The 21,713-nt window shown below is 40.2% G+C and overlaps 2 protein-coding genes across 2 annotated transcripts in view; both read left to right on the top strand.

Annotated features, from left to right (window-relative positions):
- Positions 1–21,713, top strand: part of Erich1 (glutamate-rich 1) — a gene marked incomplete at its 5' end in the record, with an annotated part of 52,793,804 nt that overhangs the window by 21,964,383 nt on the left and 30,807,708 nt on the right.
- Positions 53–21,713, top strand: part of Trappc11 (trafficking protein particle complex subunit 11) — a 45,864-nt gene continuing 24,203 nt past the window's right edge. The window contains exons 1-17 of one of the 2 annotated variants that reach the window (NM_001169115.1): positions 53–301; positions 2,723–2,948; positions 3,925–4,094; positions 5,593–5,663; positions 6,580–6,694; positions 8,707–8,806; positions 9,127–9,200; positions 10,358–10,454; positions 13,335–13,468; positions 16,414–16,561; positions 18,266–18,359; positions 18,993–19,072; positions 19,164–19,242; positions 19,318–19,372; positions 19,694–19,839; positions 20,469–20,530; positions 20,623–20,755. In NM_001169115.1, coding sequence (NP_001162586.1) covers positions 2,745–2,948; positions 3,925–4,094; positions 5,593–5,663; positions 6,580–6,694; positions 8,707–8,806; positions 9,127–9,200; positions 10,358–10,454; positions 13,335–13,468; positions 16,414–16,561; positions 18,266–18,359; positions 18,993–19,072; positions 19,164–19,242; positions 19,318–19,372; positions 19,694–19,839; positions 20,469–20,530; positions 20,623–20,755 — 1,762 coding nt within the window. In that variant the 5' untranslated portion in view covers positions 53–301; positions 2,723–2,744. Of the gene's footprint in view, positions 413–2,722; positions 2,949–3,924; positions 4,095–5,592; positions 5,664–6,579; positions 6,695–8,706; positions 8,807–9,126; positions 9,201–10,357; positions 10,455–13,334; positions 13,469–16,413; positions 16,562–18,265; positions 18,360–18,992; positions 19,073–19,163; positions 19,243–19,317; positions 19,373–19,693; positions 19,840–20,468; positions 20,531–20,622; positions 20,756–21,713 lie in introns of both variants that reach the window. The other variant, XM_087587866.1, reaches the window with a different exon arrangement.

The raw sequence follows: 21,713 nt of genomic DNA on the forward strand, positions 1-21,713 counted from the left end.
TTCTCCTATTGGCTTCTTCTTTTTCCGCCCCCAACTCCTTCTCCTCTAGGAAATGGAACACCTTCCTAACAAGAAACCCCGTTCTATTCCAGGACTGGTGTGCGGTACTGTCACTCAAGCCCAGGAAGTGCTTCCTGTGCCAACGGAGGCGGGGAAAAGGAAGTCTCGCCTTCTGCCGCCCGGTCTGGGGCTGGGGCTGTCGGTTGTCGGTGGCCGTGTTCCTAGACGCCCCTCCCTGACTCTCCTGGCTCTTTCGGGGCCGACGGAGACTCGCCGCGGCTGCAGCGGGTCCAGGGCCTGGGTGAGTTGAGCCCAGAAACCTTCCAGGCCATCCCGACTGGTTTAGTGGCCTGAGTGTCCCCTTGGCGTTTCTCCTTCACCTGCAAAGAAGAACGCACTTATTTCTAGCGAGGTGGGAATGGTGGAGGAAAATTGTCAGTTTCTAGGACTTTGAGGTTATTCTCCTTGCCCAGTTGCAGCTACTAGCGTCGAATGCTGCGACCCTAGGGACAGTCTTTTCGTTCATTTGATCTTTTTGCAGGTGGGCGTCTGTCAATCCTTGCTTGCTAGCCCGTGTCTTGCATCCCGAACCACCTGTTTATTGATATCCGTCTTCTTTAGTAGTTACTTTGATTGAGTTAGCTTGTTTCTCTTCTACGATAGCTTGCACTAACCAGGTGATCTGGTGCTGAGCACTTACTTTGTACTTTTATATGTTCCCTCCCTGTCAATAGTTTGCTTGACATATATTGACAATAGTTACTCCATTATTTTCCAGGAAGCGATTTATTTCCTGTGTGTCATTGAAATCTATTCAGTCAGCACTTGTCCTGTACCATCCCTTTTTAAATTTCCCTACAGCATAGGCAGGACCATTGCAAGTGCCAACGCTTGTAAGGTAGAATAAGGCAGGGATGGCTGGTGCAGTTTTCATGATGTTGTTGGAACAGATTTGCAGTAATCAAGAGCTACACTGTCAGTAGCCAAGAAGGGGCTATAGACACTTGAAATCGGCTAATCTGAACTGAGGCGTGCTGTTCCTGTACAATACACACAGGGTTTGGGTTTGAAGACGATACACAAATAGGTTTTTACAAGTTCATGGGTTACTTACGATGTTTGGGAAATATTTTCGGCTAAAATAGAATATGTCTAAAATCCCCCATCTTTCTATTTCTTTTTTGCCGGGTGGGTGGGGGACTCTCTTTGAGATCTCCATAGCCCTGGCTGCCCTGAAATTGCCCTATGGACTGGGAATTTGAATAGTCCTCCTGCCTCTGCCTCCCGAATGCTGGGTTTTCAGGAGTTTGCTTTCTGAACCAACTCCTCCTTTACCTTCTAACATAACTGTTGGGAATTTTGACATTATTTTTGTGATTCGTACTATATGCCTCTTAGGCAGTACTAATTTAAAAACTTTATTTTAAAAGGTTATTTCTACTCTCCGCCTGTATCCATTCAATATTCAAGGGCCACAGCTATTTCTTTTGAGCCTCTTAAGATTATCAAGGGAAATGCTCCGTTCACACACTTGTCTAGAATGTTTGGTATTAGGCAGATATGGAAGCCATATTATATTTTGACTGCTTCTGTTTTGCTCATTTTCAGTTCCCCAGAAGCAGTGGATTTCTTCGCCCATATAGCACAGCCCTTCCCAAACGTCTTTTAAAGCAACTCTGCAAGCTTATGTTGTAGATGCATCATTTCTGTCAAGCTTTCCAAATGTTTCACTATCCATTGCTCCTTAGCATTTGAGCAGGAGGTCGCTATTAGTAAAGGTCGTTAACTTTCCAGTTAGAAACAATCCACATTTTAGGGATCAAGTGGCATTTGACACTAAAATTTTCCCAGAGTTGGCCTTGCATTTTGTATCATGTGATGATGACAGTCCCTTCTTTAAAGAAGCATATGATAAATCCTTTCAGAAATAAGAAATTACTCTAAAAATATTGTGACACTTTTGTTTGGAATAAGCACATTTTTATACAGTGATTTTCTAAAGTCAGTTCATAACTGCATTTATTGTAGACTCAGCTAAAGGATGCCATACAAACGTGTCCTAGGGATTTCCGTTCATTTCCAGTGTCTTTTTTTTTTTTTAGAGATTTTCCTTTATCTATTGATTTTCATGCTATGTTATGAAAATCAGAAAAGCAGCTATTAAATTAGAATTATATTCTAAGTGCTGAGAAATTAGATAATTGTAATTCCAAAGAAATTTGAGAAAGTTGGATTTTTTATATATGTAAGTCAATAACTATTTTTTTAATTTTATTGATTATTGTTGATACAGGGCACATATATGGCTTGAATATTCTTCTTAATAAAAATTTATTTTATACCAGTCCATCTTGAACACTTGATCCTCCTGTGTCAGCCTCCTGAGCTGTGGGATTACAGCATGTGCTAGCATGCGCCAGGCTGGATCTGTTTTAATTTTTCACTTAATCTGCTTTCTTAGTCTGTTCATTCCACACTTTAATAGACATTTTGAAAGATTATTGAAATAGAGAATTTGTCTGAAAATTGAGTACAACCTTTTCTAACAGCAGTGCAATTAGTAATTTTAATGTCTGACTTAGTAATTAGAGTTTTCATCTGCTCTCTTCTATTTGCTTGACTGTGTATATGCAGAGCCTTTTGTCTTTTTGCAATGTTTATAATTAGATACTGATGTTGGTTTTTAAAACTAATTATGGCTATCTTAACATTTGTATTTCAGAGTTTTCTGTGACGTCTTAAACATGAGCCCCACACAGTGGGACTTCCCTGTGGAGTTATGTTGCCGGCCTATGGCTTTTGTTACACTTACTGGCCTTGATGTGGTGTATAATGCTGTCCATCGAGCAGTCTGGGATGCTTTCTGTGCCAATCGGAGAGCTGACCGGGTACCAATTTCTTTCAAAGTGCTCCCAGGTGACCATGAATACCCAAAATGTAGATCAAAGGTAATGACATAGGGTCACTTGCATTCATTCATAGCCCCTGTCCTCTTCTTCCTTTCAATCCTGCTCCAGTTATGTGTACTGGAATCCCCTGAGTTTATCAGGGCAAAGGTTACCATGTGCCTAAGGAAGAACAGGTATTTCATACACTGTGGAATGTATGCGCATGTTTAATAACACTCACTTTTAGCCTCATGAGCACTAGTCGCAATGCTTTCTGTACTTGAGCCTACATTTTTTTTTTTAAAAATGTATCTAGTGTGCATGTTTTTGTGTGTGTGTGTGTGTGTGTGTGTGTGTGTGTGTATGTTTGTGTGCGCAAGTCTGATGACAATTTGCAGTGTGGGTTCTGAGAATTGAACTCAGGAACTTTTAGGCTTTGCAGAAAGTGTCCTTTCTATCTACCCCCCTTTCCTTTTCATTAAAATACCCCCACGTGTCCATAACGTTAACAGTCTTCTCAAAAGGAAGAAGCCGCATTACCCATTCATCACTGCCAGCTGCGTTTGGAGTCCATGGCCTTTGTGGTTAGGTTCAGCTTCACCTGTTTTCTAAAGCATTTTTATTTTATCCACAGTAAGATGCTGTCACGGCAGTACGTGAACAAATGAAGGCATAGTGGATCTTAGATCATTTTACTATTTTACAGGAGCAGAAATCAGATGGGAAAGTGTAGAAGCAGACCTAGAAAATGGCTGAATACTTTTTACAGGAGCCGAGGTCCTTGGCATTATCGAGACTTTTATTTTTTTGCTCTGGCCATTCTTCCTTCCATGGGAAGTGTAGTGTTTGTGTGGTTCAGGTTCCACTCTGACTTAGACACTCAGAGCTTTTATTAATATCTGATGGGTTGACTGTCCCGTCTTAATAACAGGTAGTGTGCGTACTGAGTGAAGCAAACAAATGTGACGTGCCTGGCACTCTGGGGGTGGCATCTGCTGCTTTTCTCGTCAGCTAACTTTTTCGTCACGGTTGGCAGAGAACTTCGTATGAGTGGTACATTCCTAAAGGAATCCTAAAGACCGGCTGGATGAATAAGCATCTGAACCTCGTGCCAGCGCTGGTGGTCGTGTTCTATGAACTGGACTGGGACGAGCCTCAGTGGAAGGAAAAGCAATCTGAGTGTGCCACCAGGGTGGAGATTGTCAGGTATGGCTCTGTCAGGCTTGCAGACCTCTGCTCTGTTCTCCAGGGCTTACGTGTTTGTGGTTGCCGGCCTTGTGTTCAAGGCCAGCACTGAACCCTGAACCGTACTCTCAACCCTATTCACAAACACTTTTTGGAAGTAACCGAATAGTGTTTAAACTGTAATGGTTACTCTGAGAGTGTTAACCTCTAAACTCATTCTGTTTCTAAGAGGTGATAGTAATGCCAAGGATGTGAAGAAATTGTGAAGGCAAGTTGGCCTGGAGTTCCAAATTTTTATCTTATACTATGATCTCTTGAGAGATAACAATTTATATCAGGCCCCATAAGATACTTTTCTCAAAGGACTTTTTTTTTTAAAAGATATATTTTATTATTTATTTGTGTATGTGTATACATATGTATGTGTGTTCAAGTGAATATGTGTGTGTGCATATGTATCCTGGAGTTTGTGGAGACTTAGAAAAAAGCATCACATCCCCAGGAGCTGGAGTTGTAGGCTGTTGTGGACCACACCATAGTGGTTGCTAGGAATTGAACTCTGGTCCTTTGGAAGGACAGCAAGAGCTCTTAAATGCTGAGCCATCTCTACAGCTTTCATAACACTTAGACATTGTTTTTTTTTTTTTTATTTTTATTTTTTTTTTAGATTTATTCATTTATTATATATAAGTACACTGTAGCTGTCTTCAGACACACCAGAAGAGGGCATCAGATCTCTTTACAGATGGTTGTGAGCCACCATGTGGTTGCTGGGAATTGAACTCAGGACCTCTGGAAGAGTAGTCGGATGCTCTTAACCGCTGAGCCATCTCTCCAGCCCAGACATTGTTTATCGTTGTTTATGTACATGGTTTGTTTTTGTGTTCATATGTGCCATGATGTGTGGGGGCCCAAGGGCAGCCGTGGAGGGTTGATTCCCTCCTTCAACTTCACATGCGTTTGGGGCTCTAACTTAGGTTGCCAGTTGACAAGACAGGCACTCTACACTCCGAGTGTTTCACTGGTTCCCATAAGACTTGCTTTATCATGTGTCATTCTAAGATAATTATTCCAGATGATAATGTATCACTGTGAAAAGGTAAGCTAACTAATTTTTATATAGAAGTGGGTGTTTAAAATTCACATTAAAATGGTCTTTACATTTATTTATTTATTTGGAAGGCGGGTCATGTGTGTGGTCAGAGAACAGCTTGGGGGAGTCGGGTCTCTGCTTGCACTGTGTATGGTTGGAGAGTCCAACTCAGGTCATCTGGCTGGCCCTGATGTGTCACTTCTAAAGGAGATTATAGTAAGCTTGATATGAGATTATTCTTTGAAAAGGGAAGTCATTATGGGAATGCAGTCATTTATAGGAAAAGATTTATTCTGATCTTAATAGTTGTTTAGTTGAAATTTATCTTCAGTTGAATCATGAAGTTTGGGTTTGATGTGAAACCTGAAATAGTTTAGGTAAAACAAGTTCATTGCTTTATTAGTTTATTGTTTTTTTCCATCACAGGCAAAGTTTGCAAGGGAGAAACACAAAAGTTGCAGTCGTCCTGATTCAAAAGAAAACACCTTTACCCCCAGGTATCAGAAGGTTCATCTTTATTCTCCAGTTGCCAATCCAGGAGATACTAGATTTTTTTTTTTAATGTTTAAATGTTTTGCATGTTCATTTGGGGGAATGACAATATGTTAACTTTTAAAAGGCACCAATAGAAGACTGGAAAAATGGCTCAGCAAGTTAAAGGCATTCACTGATGGCCTGAGTTCAGTCAGTTTCCAGAGCCACTTGGTGGAAGGAGAGAATCAGTTCCTGAAAGTTGTCCTCTGATCTCCAGATATACTGTGCCTCAGGTGCACATGCATGCATACATACATATATACATACATACATATGTATGCACACATACAAATAAATAAATGTTGTAAGTAATAATATACAGACCCTTGAACAATGACATTTACGAATTCTGAGTCCTGTTTTTTCCTTCCTGCTTAGCCCCTCATGTACATGTATCAGTTGACAGAACAGTTAACTCAGTTGCTTCTAAAGTGTTATTTACCTGGTTGATTCTATTTAAAGTGTACTCTTACACAGAGAAACATCAGATTTGAAATATTGTTGAAGAAAAATCTTCCTTTACACGATTCTCTTCTTTTCATAAGCTGAATAATTTTCTTGCCACATCGAGCATCCTGAGGTCCTTGGAGACTTCTTTCTGAATGAATGCCTTCATTTTTATTTATGTTTTGGAAAAGCCATGTGATGTGGTTTAGGCATTGTTTGTCCTGTCTGTTGTGCTCAGGAGAAGATTCTACAATATTTTCCAGATAAATATGAACACATTAACTTATGGAAGTCCTAAATCCTCAGGGAGAGCAGGAGCCCTACTGCCGTGGTGATGGACTTGGAACTTTTCCTGATTACAAACCTGAGTGAATTTTACTACCGTAAACTGACACCTTGCTTTGTTTCTGTTTGTCTGGTGCTTGTCAACAGGGGAAGATATCATTGCTTCTGAGCGGGCTGCAGCTTTATGCAATGTGTGTGAGCTCTCAGGCAAGTCTCTGTTCGTGCTGCCCCACACTGACCACCTTGTGGGCTACATTATAAGGTAAATCAGGGTTTTTTCTTGGAAGGAAAAGTTGATAGCTTAGAGCTTTTTATTTATAAACAACAAAATGTCCATTAAAACATTGTGGACGGTGAAGTTCAGCTTGGCCAACCACTAAATGAACAGACTGAAAGGAGTCTGGGACCAGCCTGGTCTACATTAGCAAGTTCCAGTCCACCTGGGCTACATAGTAAGACCCTCACATCAAAAACAACCAGTGAGGATCTTGCAACACTTGCCTGATAGCCAGGCTAACTCTCTATCTACCTATTTTGCTTGAAAGCAGGGAAGAGTTCAGGTAGCCAGGGGTTTTGCTTTAAAATGGCATGTATTTACTAATGACTAAGTGGGCAGGGGCATGCACATGCCACAGAGGTCAGAGGACGGATCAGGGGAGTCAGGTCTGCCTTTCCACTGTTCGAGGCCCTGGGCTTGAACTGAGGTTGGGGCAAGGCAGCGCCTTTCCCTGCCGAGGCATCTTACCAGCCCACCGTCCAAGTTTAAAGGATTAACCAGGCCTACTCATCCTCAGGTCTGTTCTACTTGGTTAAAACATGTTTTATCTGAGTACTCGGCCCACTTGGAAACTGGAAGGAGCTTCTCTCCGACATTTCCTGAGGACATAGAGGAGGAACTAACTTCTTAGGGAAGGTTATCTCTTCATCACTGAGAATAACCCGTAAAGATAGTTCTGGCTACAGTTAGGTATTTCATGGTCTCCTTTAGTGTTCCCACTTGTAAACCTTGGAGGACAAGTTTAAGTTAATAACATTTGTTTCAAGATTAGAATCTAATTTATTTTCATATTTTAACATTTTTTTAAAATAAAAAATGTTAACCTAGAAAATCCAATTTAAAAAGCATTATCTGCCAGGAATGGTGGCAGATGCCTGTCATCCAAGCACTTAGGAGGCAGAGGCAGGAGGGTTGACAGTTTGAGGCCAATCTGGACTACACTAGTGAGTTTAAAGCCTGCCAAGACTACATAGTTAGACCTTGTCGATAAAAAAGTAAATAAAATATTTGATTTTAAAATTTGACGTACTCTGTTTTCTCAGATATGCTAAAAAAAATCTTTTGAACAAAGGTTAAAGTTAGGTTTTATTCTGAGGAGGAGAACCCTTGGTGTCTGTCACCTGTTCTTTGCCTGTGGATTCGTGCACAGTTACCTCTGACGGTCACGCTCTCCAGAACAGCATGAGTCGCTTACTGGTCTTTGGCAGATTTCTTCTTTTGTGTTTATATAATCTCAGAATTATATGATGAAGCAAGACTTTAATAACATTAATGTCATTTCTATCTCGCTTGCCAATTGTTTTTATTCTCCCCATAAGTTTTCTCATTCTTTTAAACAATAAATATTAGAAAAATAAAAAACAGTGAGATCACCTAATTAGTATAAATTATAAGTTTTGTCTTTTTTTAAATCTTGATTATCTTGTGTTGTAAATAGTTTTCAGTGGTGGTAGGGGAGGTCTTATTTTGAACTTTAACCCTAGAAATCCAGATTATACACTGCTTCGTTTTCATCTTAATTGTGAAGTGTTGGTTGACAAATTTGCTTTCGATATGAACAAATATAGCTCTTAAGAAGAGTTTGCTTTTTGAAGGGGCTTGAGACCCCATATGAACAACAATGCCAAGCAACCAGAGCTTCCAGGGACTAAGCCACTACCCAAAGACTATACACGGACTGACCCTGGACTCTGACCCCATAGGTAGCAATGAATATCCTAGTAAGAGCACCAGTGGAAGGAGAAGCCCTGGGTCCTGCTAAGACTGAACCCTCAGTGAATGTGATTGTTGTGGGGAGGGCAGTAGTGGGGGGAGGATGGGGAGGGGAACACCCATGGAGAAGGGGAGGGGGAGGGGTTAGAGGAATGTTGGTCTGGAAACCGGGAAAGGGAATAACATTTGAGATATAAATAAGAAATACTCAATTTAATAAAGATTGAAAAAAAAATAAAAGTTTGCTTTTGAATAACTACTATTTGTTGTTTTTTTTAAAACAGATTAGAAAATGCATTTTATGAGCATGCCCAGACCTATTACTACACTGAGATCAGAAGAGTGAAATCTCATAAGGAATTCTTGAATAAAACAACACACCAGGTACATTTAAAAAAATAACCATTACTGGTTATATTTGAGATGATTCTTATTTCTTCAGTACGGATATTTTAAATTGTTTAGTACTTTAAAAGTTTTTCATTAAGCTCTTAAAAATGAATTTGTTTTCAAATTAGATTCTTTTGCCCTTACTTTCAAACTCTTCCCTATAAGAGCTCTTAGAAGCCTTTTTAATTATGTCTTTATTTCTTGGGATCATTGTGAATTTAATTTTTAATAATTTCCTTCATATTTCAATGCATCATAATAAATATTTTACCTTTAAAGAGTGTATGTAATCATTCTTTAATCATTCTTTTCAGCTTTTGTTTGTTAGACATCAGTTCAAAATAGCTTTCTTCAGTGAGTTGAAACAAGATACACAAAACGCCCTGAAGTAAGTTTCTGTTTTCAAACTAAATCTTTTTTAAATTCTTGATGTTAATGATACTATACAGCTGTTTATGAATCTCAGTCATCTTGATTTTAAGATTTTTTTTAAGATTTACTTATTTTATGTATATGAGTACACTGTAGCTGTCTTCAGACACACCAGAAGAGGCCATCAGATCTCATTACAGATGGTTGTGAGCCACCATGTGGTTGCTGGGAATCAAACTCAGGACCTCTGGAAGAGCAGTCAGTGCTCTTGACCACTGAGCCATCTCTCCAGCCCGATTTTAAGATTTTTCTGTCCTATTCACATACTTACTTAGTAAGTAGTTTCTTCCATGTTAATCTTGGAAATAAATTGTTGTAAAATTTCTTGGTCTAATTTAACTAAATTTCATGATTTAAAGAAAACAATGTCAAAATTGTCCTAATTTTTCTATTTGTATATTCAGTAAAATTTTTACAACTAATTTTCAAAGTATAATAGATATTAAATATTTTATTCAATTCAAATAATATTTTATCATTGTTTAGTTTGTCATGTCATATTCTATTTGAAGGCCCTGCTTGGAGCCCCGAAGGCTAGCTGCATGTATGTTGACGAGCTCAAACATTTGATTCCTTTGTTTTCCCAGCTGCAGTTAATAAAACGTGACCTCTGTGTGTTAGCTTCTGTGTGTTAGCTCAGATCTTTGGATGTACAGTGGCAATGTGGAATGGGTTATTTATTTATCTTGTAATTGAGGAGGTGGAGAAGAAAGCAAGAGAGCAGAGTAGTAGCTGGCTGTAGTGTAGTTTGTTCGCGTTGGTGGATGGATGACGCCAGGTGAGACCCTCAGTTTCAGGTCTGCTAGCAACTGATGCTGTAGAGGAAACCACTCACTGGAGAGGAGAAGAATATTCTTTTCCTATAGACATGCTGCATTTTCTTACTGTCTCCCTTCTTAAGGCTGGTTTCTCTCCTCAGTCTCCTGTACTAGATATGCTAACGGTATTTCCTCTCCTCTGCAGCCTCTAAGATTAGTGCTATTTACTTAACCTTCCTTTGTACCTGGCCGTAAAACACTTCTTTTGGAAATGTTATATAAATACTGTGTTATAATAATACTGTTCTTTGGGATCCTAAACATGAATTAACCATCATCCTCATGTTTACATTAGGAATTACAGGACTGCCTATAACCTCGTACATGAACTGAGGGCCCATGAAACTAATATTCTGGAAATTAAGACGATGGCAGGATTTATAAACTACAAGGTATAGTTCTGCTTTAAAATAAAGGGATTTACTTTAAATGTTAGCCTTTTTAAATGCTAAAATCAAAATCAGCTCTTAATTCATAAAGGTGCTATTTGGTGAATTATGTTCTTTTTGATATTCTTTTACTCAAGAATGGCTGTGATTCTCAGCAGCCTCTTTGTAATAGCTGTGTTTTAAATTTATAGATACTAATTGAAACTTAAGAGTGTTGTAGTGTTTGTAAGAGAAAGGAATAGTAAGAAGAGAGCCTCCTGTTGTTGAGTTTTAAGAGATGTAACATCGGGCTGGAGAGATGGCTCAGTGGTTAAGAGCACTGACTGCTCTTCCAGAGGTCCTGAGTTCAATTCCCAGCAACCACATGGTGGCTCACAACCATCTGTAATGAGATCTGATGCCCTCTTCTGGTGTATATGAGGACAACTACAGTGTACTTATATATAATAAATGAATAAAAAAAAAAAAAGAGATGTAACATCTCTTTAAGAGACTTGAGAAATGTGTATGCATTTCTTGTCTTCATGATTCGACCATAGAAAAGATACATCTGTACACTTCAGTGGGTTGTGTTTTGGTATAGACTGGTCTCGAACTCTGGGACTCAAGTGATCCTCTTGCCTTAGCCATAAGGACTCAGCAATCCTTAGCTGAGTAGCTGGGACGACCGTGTCCACCCCCACTGCTGGCTCAGTTCACTTTAGAGAAAACCGAGCTATTTGAGCATTTTATGGTCATGCACAGTAGAGATGATCCTGTTTGTCCTGTGTCTGTCTGTCCCATTCCATCCCTGTGGTATGGCCTGTTCCCTCCTCCCCACTTCCCAGGGACAAGACTATAGTTTTCCCACTGTCTGCTACCAGGAGGGTGTTGGCATAGAGAACATATTTTTAGTGAGCACAAATCTCAAAGTGGGTATCCCTACCTGATAATCCTTTTTAGGAAATTTCTTTGCCAATTATGATAATATCTATAACTCAAATCTGTGGATGCTTACTATATTTTCAAATAGGAATATGTTGGAAATAAGCCAATAGGTGATTGGGTAAATTAAGAATGTGGCAGCTCCATCATTTGAGATGAAAAGGTAGCAATGTGTCTTAGTTTGGTTTCTATTACTGTGATAAAAACCATTATGATCCTGTGTTCACAACCTTTCTGCTAGTGCAACCCTATATATAATACAGTCATTGATTCCTTATGGCTGGTGACCCCAACTGTAGAATTATACAGTTGCTACTTCATAACTGTGATTTTGCTAGTTGTGAATTATAATGTAAATATCTGTGTTTTCTAGTGTTTTTAAGGTTTATGAACCATTTCCAATGGTTCTCCAGGGGGTTGTGACCCACAGTTTGAGAACCATTGCCTTCACTGAATGCAAACTGGGGAGGAAAGGGTTGGTTTGTTTTAAATATATCAGGTCACAATCCACTGAGGGAACATAGCCAAGTTAGGAGGCAGGAGCTGAAGCAGAAGCCATGGAGGAGTGCTGCTTTCTGGCCTGCTCTTTGTGACTTGCTCAGCCTGCTTTCTTACAGCACTGAGGACCACTAACCAACCTAGTGGTGGTATCACTCACAGAGGGCCATCAAGAAAATCCCTGGGGTTGGGGATTTAGCTCAGTGGTAGAGCGCTTGCCTAGCAAACGCAAGTCCCTGGGTTCGGTCCCCAGCTCCGAAAAAAAGAAAAAGAAAAAAAAAGAAAAGAAAATCCCTGAGGCTTGCTGGCCTGCAGTCTGATGGGGACATTTTCTCAATGAAGATCTACTCTTCATAGGTTTGTCTAGGTTTGTGTAAAGTTGAGAAAAGCCAGCTAGCATAATATGATACTGTTGGTTTAAGAATGTTAGATGTAACTCAGCATAATCAGCCTGATGCCACATGGCTCCTAGTTTATAAGTGTGAATATACACACACTTACCTGTCTGTAGCCTATACTGCCTATATGCTAAACACTAATTGCCTCTGAAAAGAAAATTTCAGTGACTGAAGGACATGATGGATAATAAACTTTGGCTTAGTGGGTAAAGTACTTAGCACAAGCATGAGGACCCGGTTCAGATCCCCAGAGCCCATTTCAAAGCTGGATGTGGGCATATTCTGTAACTAGCGCTACCTGGGGTGGGGGGTGGAGGTGGGGGCAGATCCGGGGGCTCCTTGGCTGGCCAGTCTGGCTGTAACTGTGAACTTCAGGTTCAGTGAGAGACCCTGTCTCCTAAGTGAGATAGAGCAGTAGAGCAAGGCACTGTGAAGTAGTCTTCTAGCTTCCACATGTGCACACAGGTGTATACTCATACCACACACACATGCACATATACACATAAAACACACACACAGATTGTTTTTTATATACTTATTTGAACCTAAAAAATAAAATCGAAAGTTGTTATAATCATATAATCAGATGGAAAGTCTTCAGCTTTGTTTCCTTTGGGTTCATTAACCCTCAGTTTACGTAGATTATACTATTTTTGAAACAATGTAGAGTTAGTGTTCCAGGAAAAAAATTAGGAAATTTTCTGTTATTCTTGTTGATGTGTAGGCAACTAAACTTTGACTGTGCCACAGAAATATTTAGTCTTCTGACAATTCTAATACTCAAAGTCAGTCTCTCCTGTATAAATTCCTATTGAAAATAGTATAGCCCATTATAATATTCTTTTGATGTGAGTTTTAAAAAGTCTGTACTTTGAAAAGCTTTTGTAAGGCATAAGACAAATTCAGTTATTATTTTATTTCATTTCTCAAAGCATTCTGATGAAGAGAATTGTATATTACAGAGAACTTTAGAGAAGAAAGTTAGTCTCTTACCATTTGCATTGTTAATGTGTCTGAATGTGTCTTTAGGCTTCTCTCTCATTTGGGGATTTACATTTTTCAGATCTGTAGGCTGTGTTTTCAACACAATACCCCACTAGATGCCATTGCTCAGTTTCGAAAACACATTGACTTGTGCAAGAAGAAAATTGGGAGCGCAGAGCTGTCCTTTGAGCATGCTGCGTGGATGTCGAAACAGTACGTTTAATTGCATTTTCGTAATATTTTAACAATGGAATGTGGGATTTGAAGAGATGGCATCAACTAAGGCTTTGGCTCTAAATTGAATTGAGTGGGTCTTTCTCTTATTAAGTCAGGTTTTAATAACATATCCTAGGTATGTGTGCAGGAATAGTATGTATTGACTGTTGTGATTTCTTGATGGAAATTGGGCAATTTATGGTACTATCTTTGACACTGAACATCTATTCACCAGGTTGACACTTTGTGTTTACATTCTGAAAATAGAAGAGTGCACAAAGCAAAATTCCCTCTTGATGGAGCTTAGTGTTTGTCTCAGTCAGGGTTTCTCTTGCTGTGATGAAACACCATGACCAAAGCAGCTTGGGAGGAAGGGTCTTGTTTCATCTGGCACTTCCAGGCCACCGCCTGTCACTGAGGGAAGTCAGGTAGAAACTCAGGACCAGAACCTGGAGACAGGAGCCGATGCAGAGACCAGGGAGAAACACTGCTACCGCTTGCTCCTCATAGCTTACTCAGCCTTCGTTCTACACCCAGGACCCCCCTAAACCCTCCACCCCAAACACACAGCAGCCACTAATCAAGAAAATGCCCACAGGGGCTGGGGATTTAGCTCAGTGGTAGAGCGCTTACCTAGGAAGCGCAAGGCCCTGGGTTCGGTCCCCAGCTCCGAAAAAAAGAACCAAAAAAAAAAAAAAAAAAAAAGAAAAAAAAGAAAATGCCCACAGACTTATGAGAAATCTGTCAGAAGTGTTTTCCCAGTTGAGGCTGTTCTTCCCCTGTAACTGTAGTTTGTGTCAACGTAACAAGAAAAACAGACAAGTAAACAGGGCAAATGACTTGTCAACTGGACACACCAATATATTACTGTTAAACTATAACCTTTCAGTTTTTCTTTATATTAGTACCACAATATAAAATACAAATACTTTTAAAAATTCAGTCTTTTTTAAGCATTTTAAGATTTATTTATTTTATGTATGTGTGCTCTCTGCATATACACTTGTGTATCAGAAGAGGCCATCAGATCACATTACAGATGGTTGTGAGCCACCATGTGGTTGCTGGGAATTGAACTCAGGACCTCTGGAAGAGCAGTCAGTGCTCTTAACCGCTGAGCCATCACTCCAGCCTCAGAGTTCACAGTCTTTAAAAAATCAAACACTTGGGGTTGGGGATTTAGCTCAGTGGTAGAGCGCTTGCCTAGCAAGCGCAAGGCCCTGGGTTCGGTCCCCAGCTCCGAAAAAAAGAAAAAAGGAAAAAAAAAAAAAGTTCAAACTTTCCCTAAAATAGCCAGTGTCTTCTGTCAGTTTTTATAAAGTAAGAACCAAGATGAAAACTGGTCTTAAGGAGGAAGAATCCATGCAGTCACAGTCGACTTAAAACCAAAGGGAGTCTGTGCTTGATGTCAGGGACCCGTCCTCTCCTGACCAGGGGTCTACAAGCCTGGGCCTCTGTCCTCCACAGCACCATAGCCTGTCTCATAGGCTCGGGCCACCTCCACTCCACAGTAGCTGCTATTCTTGGTGGTTGTCCCATGGCCCTGTCATCTTCAAAATTGTGGGGTCTCTACTGCAAATGGTAGCCTCTCACCCTGCAAGCCTCAGTCACTCTCTGACTTCTCTGTAACATGCTTCCAAACCTGGTAAGCTCTTAGACTTTACCTAGTTCAGCTGCCAGCTTGGGATGTGGCCTTGGCCTCCTTTGGACCCCAGATTGTGTGAGGTGACCCTGAGGAAGTGTTCCCAGAAGATTTCACCACAGTAAAGCCTGGCTCCTCTTAATCACTCCTCATTTCTCAGCACCAGCCGACCAGCGTCGGTTCAGTTAAAGCACCAGGTTAGCGTCAGTGCTGCAGGTCCTTTGCTAGTCACAGCTGATTCTTCAGCTCCAGTTGATGACACCACAAATTCTTAACACAGAATGTCACACAAAGTGGCCCTGGTAAAAGCTTTGCTTCCTCCTGAAGTTTCACAAGCCAGAACTCCGTCATCTGCATGTCTCAACACACCCATCTTTCAAAAGCCCAATAAGCTTTCAATAATCAATAGTTTTTTAAGCCCAAAGTGCCAGAATCCTTAATCCCTTGATAATATGATAACAAGAGCAGATTAATATCCCATGAGGCTGCTACCAGTTTCTGAAGAATTTCTTTCCTGTGTGATAAGACACCATGATCAAACGAACAAGGGTGAGTTTATCATCTCACACTTTGAGTAACAGTTGATCACTGGGGAAAGTCAGGGCTTGAACTTGGGCAAAAAATGGAGGCAGAGAGCATGGAGAAGCAGTCGTACTGACGTACTCCTCATGACTTGCTCAGCCTGTTCCTGAGACACTCAGGACCAGCCGCTCAGGACTGGCACTACCCACCGTGGCTGAGCCCTTTCACGTCAGTCAGGAAAATGCCCTATAGACTGTCCATAGGCCATCTGATAGAAGCATTTCTCTATTGAGGTCCTCTCCCAGATGGTGCTTGCTCATGTCAGTTAACAGCAGCAACAACAAGACAAAAAGACCAACTAGGACCATTTAGAAATGCTGAGTAAAGTAGTTACTTCCAGGAACTCGCTAGTACCCGAAGAGTGAGGTTAAGAATGACACAGTGGTGCAGTCATGGACTTGAGTGAAAGACATCACAGATGACTTAAAGAATGTGCTTGTAACCTATCAATAGTGTATGTTGTTATTTATAAATAATTAGTTGTTAGTAGCTTTATTAATAAAATAGTAGGGGCTGGGGATTTAGCTCAGTGGTAGAGCGCTTACCTAGGAAGCGCAAGGCCCTGGGTTCGGTCCCCAGCTCCGAAAAAAAGAACCAAAAAAATAAAATAAAATAGTATATTGAGCATATAGTTTCCAGCATAACTAATTAGAAGTAAGCTGCTTTTTCTTTCCCTTCACTACCCATTCCTTTTATTTCTTGGTTTGTTCTCTTTAAGATTCCAGGCCTTTGGAGATTTATTTGATGAAGCCATTAAGTTGGGGCTGACAGCAATTCAAACACAGAACCCTGGTTTCTACTATCAGCAGGCTGCTTACTATGCCCAGGAGCGAAAACAGCACGCAAAAGCCCTCTGTAACCATGACGTAAGTCCCAGCCTGCATCACCTCCTGCTCAGGACACTGGTTAACCTTCCCCTAAGAGAAGCTAGGGCTAGCTCATGGTGTCGCTTTCCCCCTCGTCTTTGAATATCTTTTAACCCAGGAATTCCATGAGCAGGGTATTTCTATTTATGTTTTATGTGTATTAAGATTTTAAGCTTTGGATTATTGTAATTTGAATATAGTATTTTAATAGATGATAAAAACTAGGTTTTGTAAAGAACTTGTGGAGTGGGGCATTAACAATAAGATCCAGTAGGACATAACGAGCTCTGCTGTCAACAGAGGCGTGACCTCTCCACACGTTTCATTTTCAGAAATAGGATGACAGATCTTAGGGGACACATCAGCTTAGTTACCAAGTCCACATAGGCTTATTGAGTGCATTGTAAAATAGGAACATTTTTAAAGATTTGTTTACTTTTATGTGCATTGGTGCTTTACCTGCACGTACATCTGTGCGAAGATTCCCCGAGACTAGAGTTACAGACAGTTGTGAGCCGCCATGCGGGTTCCGGGTCCTCTGGAAGAGCAGCCACTGCTCTTTAACTGCCGAGCCATCTCTCCAGTCCTATAAAATAGGAATATTATAAAAATTTATTAAAATATGTAACAGCTGAGAAACATAAGAAAGCAAATGTCTAGAAGAATATTCAGTGTTAAAGTGAAGTGTATGGAGTATATTTAAATGGAAAAAGTAGGTTGAAAATTATGCTAATCAGTTAAAATTAAAGTTTTGCATGACAATATGTGAGAGTAATTATATATTCTTAACAAGTGGCAGTAGATTTTATTAGTAATTGAAATTTTGTTTTTTTCCTTTTGGGTGTTTTATAATTTTTCAATAATGTAGTTATAATACAGTTTGGTTTTTAATACAAAAAAGAAAAAGTAGTGTAAATATTTTCTTTCTAGTTGAAAAATACCGTTTTCTACCAGTATCACAACTAATACAGAATAATGAAGAAAAGCGAGTCTTTTTAGTACTCCATATGACATTGTTTATTTACACAGAGAGCATTTTATATATGAAGTACATATAAACCATCACTTGAAATTCTCTACTTTATTATAGCAAGGTGAAAAAGAAGTTAGTAACTGTGAACTCAGCACCAGAACCAGATCACAGCTCTTACACGATCTCTTGTTTGCTTGCTTGCTTGCTTGCTTGCTTTTTGATTTTTAAGACAGTTTCTCTGTACAGTAGTGGCTGCTCTGAAACTTCCTCTGTAGACCCGGCTGGCCTTGAACTCAGAGATCTACCTGCCCCCGCCCCCAAAGTGCTGGCATTAAAGGTGGGCACCACCACTACCCACTTCAGTTTTTGTAAGCTTTCTAAATGTCAGTAAAGAATGTTAAAATATGGGCTGGAGAGATGGCTCAGAGGTTAAGAGCACCCGACTGCTCTTCCAGAGGTCATGAGTTCAATTCCCAGCAACCACATGGTGGCTCACAACCATCTGTAAAGAGATCCGATGCCCTCTTCTGGTGTATCTGAAGACAGCAACAGTGTACTTATATATAATAAATGAATAAATCTTTAAAAAAAAAGAATGTTAAAATATGTATAATGGTGCTATGTAACAAGTACTTGATGTGTATATTTACCGATATCTCTTTATTCAACCAAAGATTGGGTTTGGGGTGGATGACATAGACTCTTCTACAGATTTGTCCTGTTGATTTCAGGCTGCTGTGGTGTACCCCAGTCCTGATCCCTTGGAAACACCAACAGGTGTTCTTGACTTCTATGGACAGAGGCCCTGGAGACAAGGAATACTAAGTAAGTAATTTTCCTGTCTTTTTCTCTTAGCATCAAGAAGACAGAGAGAGCTGTCACACTATCTGATGCCTGATGGAATTATATTTAAGTGCATGTACAGGCTTTTAAGACTTTAAAAAGTGTGCTTTCCTCGTCTGTCTGTTTGTTTCTAAGATTTGTGCACTTAGTTTTTGGAATGCTTTCTTTCCTTACATATTAGAGTCCTAATTAAAGGTAATGATGCTGTTAAAACACTTGACTATTTAAGCTTCAAGTTGGGTGAGTTATTTGACAAAGCTGCAGGCCATGTACAGCCTTGAGCAGCATTTCTGGGTGTCGTTTGCACTCAGTGCATGCGTATTTGATTGAGTAGCATCCACGGCAGTTGGCAGCTTAAACACTAGTGCCTGCAAGTCATCCACAGAGTGTGAGGGCATAGCACTCAGCAGCTGGGGAAGAACAGCAGGATTAGGAATGTTCTGGACAGAACAGAGATGGCAGAGAACTCTCTAGGTCAATAAAGCTGCGTCTTAGAATCGTTAGGCTTCTAGAATATTCGCAAGTTTTAAGCGCATACGATACTGAAGTGAAGGATTCAGGGTGCACGTGTACAGAGTTGTGTTAGCTAAGATGATTGCTTCTCGTCTTACACAGGCTTTGACCTCTCAGACCCTGAAAAAGAGAAAGCAGGGATTCTCGCCATTCAGCTGAAGGAGAGAAGTGTTGTCCACTCCGTGAGTTTCTTTCTCCAATATAAACAGTTTGAGCACTAGTCTAGTCAAATCACATTCATTCCGATGTCGCACACCTTCTCTCTCCTACCAGGAGATGATAATCACTCTTCTGAGCAATGCCGTTGCACAGTTCAAGAAGTACAAGTGTCCACGGATGAAGAGCCACCTCAGTATGTACCCACTGCATGCCGCTCTGGGCCGCGCGGAGGACTGCTAGCTTACTTACACCTTCTCTTCCTTTGCAGTGGTTCAGATGGGAGAGGAGTATTATTATGCGAAGGACTATACCAAAGCTTTGAAGTGAGTCACATTGCTTCCCATTCACAAGTGTCTGATTGCCTTATAATGAAATTGGAAAAGAAGTTTATATCGAAGGGTTTGCCGTTACTGTGTCTATTTTCATTAAATTCCAACTATGGTATTTTCTCAAGGCTCCTCTGCTAGCAATAACCCTTCCTTAAGGTCTGAGGTGACCTCAGGTGTAACCACATGGGAACAGTATCTGTTAAACCATCCTAGCAGGCTTTCTGTATTTACACAAGGTTAGAAAGCACATGCCTTTATTCCAAAGACCTGTCAGCCCTCTGGAGAAGCCCTTTCAGTGGCTCTTCTCTCTCTCAGGCTGCTGGACTATGTGATGTGTGACTACCGGAGTGAAGCATGGTGGACTCTCCTCACATCTATATTGACAACAGCCCTGAAGTGTTCCTACCTCATGGCCCAGTTAAAAGATTATATTACTTACTCTCTGGAACTCCTTGGAAGAGGTAATTGATGCTTTTTTTTGTAAAAGTCCAGCTCACATAGTTGTTTGCATCATAAATATTTTTAAACTGGAATATTTCATTGTCAAATATTTAGAAGTGTTTTTATCCTGTGTATGATATAGCACATCTTCAATCCCAGCACTCAGGAGGCCAAGGTGGTAAATCTCTATAAGGTCAAGGTCACCCTGGCCTACATAGTGTGTTCTACAGAGCTATATATAGAGACCCTGTCAAAAAAAACCAATAAGAAGTAGTACTTTTATTATATAAAATCGCCAGTCATGGTAGAAGTACTTATTATAAGATATCTTAAGGGGCTGGAATGATACCTCCATTGGTACAGAGCTTGCCCGATTCTAGCTCCCAGTACCCATGTTTCTGCCAGGCATGGTGGCTTCCAAGCCTAGCCCTGGGGCTCCTGACTAGTCAGTCTGCCATAATTAGGGAGTTCCAGGCCAATGACTGACCCTGTCTCAAAGCAGGTACACAGAAAGAATGCATTTTGTTAGGGCTGGAGAGGAAGCTCTGTTCCCAGCCTCCTTGGGCAGTTTATAGTTGTCTGTAACCCCACAGTAGTGTGATGGACTGACCTGCCTGTCTTACAGCTCTATTTTCTTTTCCTATGTCAGCTTCAACTCTGAAAGATGACCAGAAATCTCGGATAGAAAAGAACCTCATGAATGTTTTAATGGTGGGTTGTAATTCCTTGTATAAAGTGTACTAGATCTGCATCTGTACCTGTTTTCCCCAACTAACTGGACAGAGTTTGAACTCTCATTGCAGAATGAAAGTCCTGACCCTGAACCTGACTGTGACGCCTTAGCAGTAAAGACTGCTCAGAAGCTGTGGGCAGACCGGGTCTCTCTGGCTGGCAGCAATGTTTTCACAATAGGCGTACAGGACTTCGTGCCATTTGGTGTGTAGCCAGCACCCAGTGTGCGTAGAAACCCTTTGTCTGAAGTGAATACATGCAGAATAATGAAGATGAAATCTTCATTATAGCCATCTCGGGGATATCAGGAATCTTATTTTTCTCTTCAGTGTCTCGATATGCTATCAGATATTTTATTTTAAGTTCAACAAGTATTTATTGAACAAATATGTGAGTCAGGAAGACCATCATCTTGTTTACTGTTACTTTAAAACACCACAAGAAAGAACATTTTTCTAGTTTTGTTCTATTTTCTTTTTTGAAAAACGTGTTTTATTTTGTGTATAACAATCTAGTGTGTGTCAGTGGATCTCAACCTTCCTAACACTGTGACCTTTAATGCAGTGCCTTGTGTTGTGGTGACGCCTTCTTTGCTGCTATTCTATAACTGTAATTTTGCTACTATTAGAATCATAATGTCCATATCTAATATGCAGGATATCTGATATATGACCCCTAAAGGGGTCATGACCCACAGGTTGAGAGCCCCTGGTTTACATATTAAATAACACTATAATAGAATGATTTGATGTTGTATGCATTTGGTATATGTATATAATTCACAATTTAAATTTGCTTAGAAAAATCGAATTTGAAAAATATTGTTCTGGGGGATTTTACAACCTGAAATACTCCCCTGTTCAAATACTTATATTTGTTTATTAAAATACACTTTGCTTGTTTATAATTCAAGTATGATATGATGTGTCCTGGAGAAAATAGTATTTTAAAGGTATGTGCATTAATGTCCAAGCAGGTGCTTTGAAATAAGATAATTCAACATTGTTGTGTTCCTTTTGACAGCTTTTTATGGACAAGTGTGGTTTTAAAATTAAGAAAGTTTTGAAGCTGGGCAGTGGTGGCAACACCTTTAATCCCAGCATTTGGGTGGTAGAGGCAGGTAAATCTATCAGTTGGAGGCTAGCCTGATCTACATAGTGAG

Source organism: Rattus norvegicus, chromosome 16, assembly GCF_021556685.1.
Source record: "Rattus norvegicus strain SHRSP/BbbUtx chromosome 16, alternate assembly SHRSP_T2T, whole genome shotgun sequence".
NCBI lineage: Eukaryota > Metazoa > Chordata > Mammalia > Rodentia > Muridae > Rattus > Rattus norvegicus.